Source organism: Echinops telfairi, unplaced genomic scaffold, assembly GCF_000313985.2.
Source record: "Echinops telfairi isolate 266 unplaced genomic scaffold, ASM31398v2 ScPeMD7_41;HRSCAF=154, whole genome shotgun sequence".
In the NCBI taxonomy this organism is placed as follows: domain Eukaryota; kingdom Metazoa; phylum Chordata; class Mammalia; order Afrosoricida; family Tenrecidae; genus Echinops; species Echinops telfairi.
Window position 1 is genome coordinate 2902426 of NW_022103939.1, and position 5584 is coordinate 2908009.

General features: G+C 36.6%; 1 protein-coding gene across 1 annotated transcript; it reads left to right on the forward strand.

Moving 5' to 3' along the window:
- The first annotated feature begins 1152 nt into the window (after positions 1 to 1152).
- Positions 1153 to 2094, forward strand: LOC101659404 (olfactory receptor 52E2-like). Its single transcript, XM_013008556.3, has one exon. The coding sequence runs from the start codon at positions 1153 to 1155 to the stop codon at positions 2092 to 2094; it is 942 nt and encodes a 313-aa protein (XP_012864010.1).
- The last annotated feature ends 3490 nt before the right edge of the window (positions 2095 to 5584 follow it).

Genomic DNA, 5584 nt, shown 5'->3' on the forward strand with positions numbered 1-5584 from the left:
ACTTCTAGCTGTTTTCAAGTTATCTTGACTCAAGGAAACATGATGTACAGCAGAACATGATATTGTATAGTTCTATGCCATTTCAAGATCTTTGAGATATTCACATTCACTGATTTGGCGACGATGTATTTTAGTTTCTTCTTACTTAATGAGCTCACATTACAAAACCACATAAGTCAATATTGTGTTCTGATGCACAAAGGTTTCATTGTGTGATTTTCAAAATAATGATAATAAGGTTTTATTCACAGCCTGTCTAAGTCATGAAGCTCTGGTGGAACCTTTCCACTAGGAGGAATGCTATTGGCATTAGAAATTTTGGTGTCACATCTTCCAGCATCATAGTAACACACAAGTCATCATAAAACAATAAGTTGGCAGATGGTTGGTGGTATTTTGTAATGACTAAATAGATTTTAAAGTGACTTTCAGTTTTAAATGACCTGTAATATTTTGGTGTGAATGTTAATGAGTCTGCATATGACTATTATAATCCTTGTATACTGAGTCCGGTTGGGCCTGCTAGGTTAGCATTGGATGGCTAACTGGGAAGTTGATGGTTTCTACCCACCAGCTGCTCTGCAGGAGAAAGATGAGATTGCATAAAGATGTATAGACTCAAGAACCTATAAAGAGGTACCATTTGTAGGAATGAAATGCATGGCAGTGAGTTTGGATTTTGGTATGTTAATGCCTATTTCTTATTTTATTATTTTATACTGAATCAACTGGAATATGGCCATTTTTATAATAACTGAGTAGAATTTTAAGTTGCTAAAAATCTCAACATGATATTTCAGTGATGATAATAATGATAGGAGGTAATGTGAGAGTTCAGGCAAAATCTTAATATTAAATCATTGAAGAGACTAATTTCAAAAAGAAGCGAGGATGCTGGCAAAATGGAAAGTACCATATATAGCATTTTATTATATTTTGCTGTTTAACTTTCCCTCTGACCCTATGCTTGAGATACCACTTGTAGCTAGTGCTATAAACCTAGTAAAATTTAAGTTATAGCATGATCTACAGAAGAAAATGTACATACATTATAATCTTATGTCATTCTTATGTCTCCAATGATGCAGTATTTTATGTGTTGCCCTGAGGATTGGATGAATACAACAGTGGATATATGCATTACCATGTACAATGCTCCCTACCAATGACACAAAATTCCACCCCTCATCTTTCTTACTGTTAGGAATCCCAGGAATGGAAACACTACACATCTGGATTGGATTTCCCTTTTGTGCTGTGTATGTGATTGCACTCTTAGGAAACTGTATGATTATCTTTGTAATAAAGACTGAGAGCAGCCTGCACCAACCCATGTTCTACTTTCTGGCCATGTTAGCCACCATTGACTTGGGTCTCTCCACAGCTACCATCCCTAAGATGCTTGGTATCTTTTGGTTCAACCTTAGAGAGATAGTGTTTGATGCTTGCCTCACCCAGATGTTTTTCATCCACAACTTCACACTTATGGAATCAGCAGTTCTCATGGCAATGGCTTATGATCGTTACGTGGCTATCTGCAACCCACTTCGATATAGCATCATTCTCACTACCAAGGTTGTTTCTGTAATTGGTCTTGGTGTATTAGTGAGGTCATTTATTTTTGCACTTCCATTTATATTTCTTATTATACGACTACCCTTCTGTGGGAATCATGTCATCGTCATCCCTCACACCTATTGTGAGCACATGGGTCTTGCTCGCCTGTCTTGTGCCAGTATCAAGGTCAATGTGATTTATGGCTTGTGTGCCATTTGTAATCTAGTGTTTGACATCATAGCCATTGCTATGTCTTATGTCCAAATACTGCGTGCTGTTTTCCATCTACCTTCACGTGAAGCCCGACTTAAATCTCTCAGCACATGTGGTTCACATGTTTTTGTTATCCTTGCTTTCTACACCCCAGCCCTCTTTTCCTTTATGACACATCGCTTTGGCAGAAATGTTCCCCGTTATATCCACATACTTCTGGCCAATCTCTACGTCATAGTGCCACCGATGCTCAACCCTGTGATCTATGGTGTCAGAACCAAGCAGATCTATGACCGTGTGAAGAAAATAATATTACAAAAATAAAGAATACAAAAGGAGTAGTATTGCATATGGATGAGATTCAATATGCAATTTTATGAAATCCTAGGCAAAAATGCTTTGTCATAAGAAACATTCAAATTATATTTATAATTATCCCTCTTTCTAAGTGTTTTCAATACACCAAATTTCCACCTGTAAATGTTTTCACAAAACATTTTTCTTACTAATTTTGTTGAGTTCTCTTCTCTCTTCTCCAATCCTCAATTCCCTTATGATTTGTTTCACCATTTTACTAGTTCAGTGTCTTTTTGATGTTTTGATAATGCACCCCTTTGAATGTAGATGTTGTTACTACACTAATTTGTTCTGCATGAAGTTTTTCCTTCTCTCAATATAATTAAGATAATCTTTTTTTGTTTTTTAAATAAGTGCACTGTACAGTGGTGACCATGACATTTTCCTGACTGTGGAAATTATTTATTTTGAGAAAAATTAACACAAGATTAATCCCAAGAAGGTAGCTATTAAATACACCACAAAAGTATCACCTTCCCAAACTGCTGTACCGCTCCATCACCTTCTCTCCTTAGGACATTCCTTTTGCTCCCCTTATTACACTCCCTTATGTCCCAAAGATTTTGGGTACCACAATGAACACCCAGGATGCACAACATAAAAGAAAATGACTCATGTTGAGTGGGTTCAGGTAAATCCAAAATTCAAAACTTAGATGTTTATGTGGAAGATCTTCATTTTTCTTAAGGGTGCAGGAGCTGATGAAATTCGGTCAATTCATGGTCCTCAATTTAAATTCTAGGAACCAGTGGTCCCGCAGAGAAAGACAAATCAGACACATGACTCAAAGGACACTCTCCACTCCTGCCTCATCTATCTTGCTAGTAATGAGGTCCCATGCCCTATTTCTGAGATGGTACATGGATGACAATCATAATGAATCGTGATTGCAAGCACTCACACATAAAACCTGTCAGTATCTTCCCTTACCTTCTCATACCCAAGTCTATCAAGAAAAGGTCCTTTGATGTAGTTACAGAGACAATTGCTGGAGGAGCTAGGAATAATTCACTGTTCTGCATTGATGCTGTGAAATTTCAGAAAAGAAAATCAGCCAACAATCATAACTTAAAAGAATCTATCTTTTACTTTTAGCCTTTAAAAATACTGCCTTAATTTACATTTTAAGTACTTTATATGAAAAAACATGTGATTTAGTTAAATAAAAAACACATAAGTAATACAAGGTTAAAACCTACCCCTAAAAAAATAAAATAAATAAATAAAATTAAAAACCTACCCCTAATATTAATAGGAGCAAAATTAGTTTGTACATGAAAAAGCATTGATAGAAAATACAGTAATCTTTTTGAAACAAAATTTTTGACAGTTCATATTGATTTATATGAACAATAGGCATTTTATGACAAAATAGTTTATTTTAGGTGGCAAAGTTTATGGCTAACGTACCTTATTTTTGGAATATATGTTCTTTACCAGAGAGGTAAATTAGACTAAGATATGGCCTTTGAAATAAGACCTGTTGATGTACTCTGCTATGTGCTGGACTGCTAACTGCTAGGTCATCAGTTTGGATCCCCTAGCTGCTCTTCAATATGAGGTTTTCTGTTCAGAAAAAAAATTTATATCCTCAGAAAACATAGTGATATGTTCTACTGTGCCCTATAACGTCACCGTGAGTTGGAATATGCTACATGGAAATTGGTTATGGCCTATTAAAAATGTAACAAAATAACAAACTGAGGAGGTCTGAGTCTGCCTATTATGAATTGGGGAGAGTAAAGTCAATCCTTTGAAGATTCTGTGTTGTTTGTCTTCCAACCCATCAAGTATAAATGCTTGTGTAAAATGTATTGTGCAAGTGATTCGATGCCCTGTGTATTCAAGGAACTCTTGTGTGCAATGGTTACACTCTTGGCTGTCAATGAAAAGGTTCTCCCAACATTCTGGGGGATGGGGAGGATCTGATCGTCTACTCTTGTAAAGATGATAGCCCAGAAATGCCTAGGGGCTAGTTCAGCCATCATGTTAGGATGATGTACCACAAAAGGCAATACCATCCGGTCCTGCACCTTCCTCCCTTTTGTTCTTATGTTTGAGCGCATTGTTGTAGCCTTTATGCCAATTCTTCTTGGTAAAGACCTTCCTCTTTTCACTACCCTGCTACTATACGAAGCTTGTTGCCCTTCTCTAGGGACTTGTCTCTCATGACAACATGTACAAAGTATGCAGCAACATCTCACATCTTTACCTCTAAGGAGCAATCTGGCTGTACTTCTTTCAAGACAGATTGTCTTTTTGGCAGTCCACGATATTTCAATATTCTTTACCAGCACTATAATTCAAATAATCAATTCTTTTGTCTTCTTCATTCAATGTTGACCTTTCACATTCATATTAGACAATTGAAAATAGCATGGCTTGGGTCAGGTGAACCTTAGTACTCAAACTAATATCTAACGAGTTCTTGTGCAGCAGACATACCCAATGTTCAGAGCAGTTGATAATGATACCCCGGCACCACATTGTTCTCATATTCACAGGGTCAGGGAGATGGATGTTCCTGCAGTCTGCTAATGCAAGGAATTAATTGTTTTCATATGCTTCTCACTTTTCATTACTCTTCTTTCCTCTGGACAAGGAAACATCAATAGATGGACACTCGTGATTTTAAGACCACCATCAATGCTCATCAATATTTTTCCCCCAGAATATTTCAATATTGCCACATGAGCCTTGAATTTGTAATTCAGTTCTCTCAGCTTATGAGATGTCAAATGTGTCTTCTCTTTTGGTTTTCCACCTCCAGACATTGTCATATTTCATTATACTTCTTTACTTTGTCTTTTAACGCCTCCCTTTGAAATAATTTGTTCAGGTAATTTATTTCATCTTTTCTTCCTTTCATTTTTGCTATTCTACATTTAAAAGCAAGCTTTATATTTTCTTCCAGCATCCATGTTTGTCTTTTTCTTCTTTCTACTATTTTTAATGTTCTTTTGTTTTCTTCATATTTGATATCTTTGATGTCATCCCTTAACACCCCTGGTCTTGGATCATTAGTGTTCAATGATCAAAGAATAAAATCCACTCTTCAATTGGCTTTACTTTCAGGTAGGATATACTCAGGTTCATATGTTGAGTCTGAAACTAGACTCTTGACCTTGATCTGACAGATAATTTTCAGCTTCTTTATTGCCTTTTCCTAAAGATACACTCAGTGTGATCCCCATGTGCTCCATATTGGGCTAGGCTGGGTTTTCAAGAGAAAAATAACCCATTGATACATATATGTATAAGAAATAAATTTATATAAAGAAAGTGGCCCACACAGAAAGTACGCCCAGTCCGACTGTAGTCCTCGTTGTTATATGCTATGTTGGGTGGAAGTCTTTCCAAACTCATGTAGCTGCCAGCTGACAAACCAGGAAGCAAGAGGACAAAGCAAGAGGATAAAATAGTGGGAAACTGGTGAGATTGAGTTGAGTAGACCCAA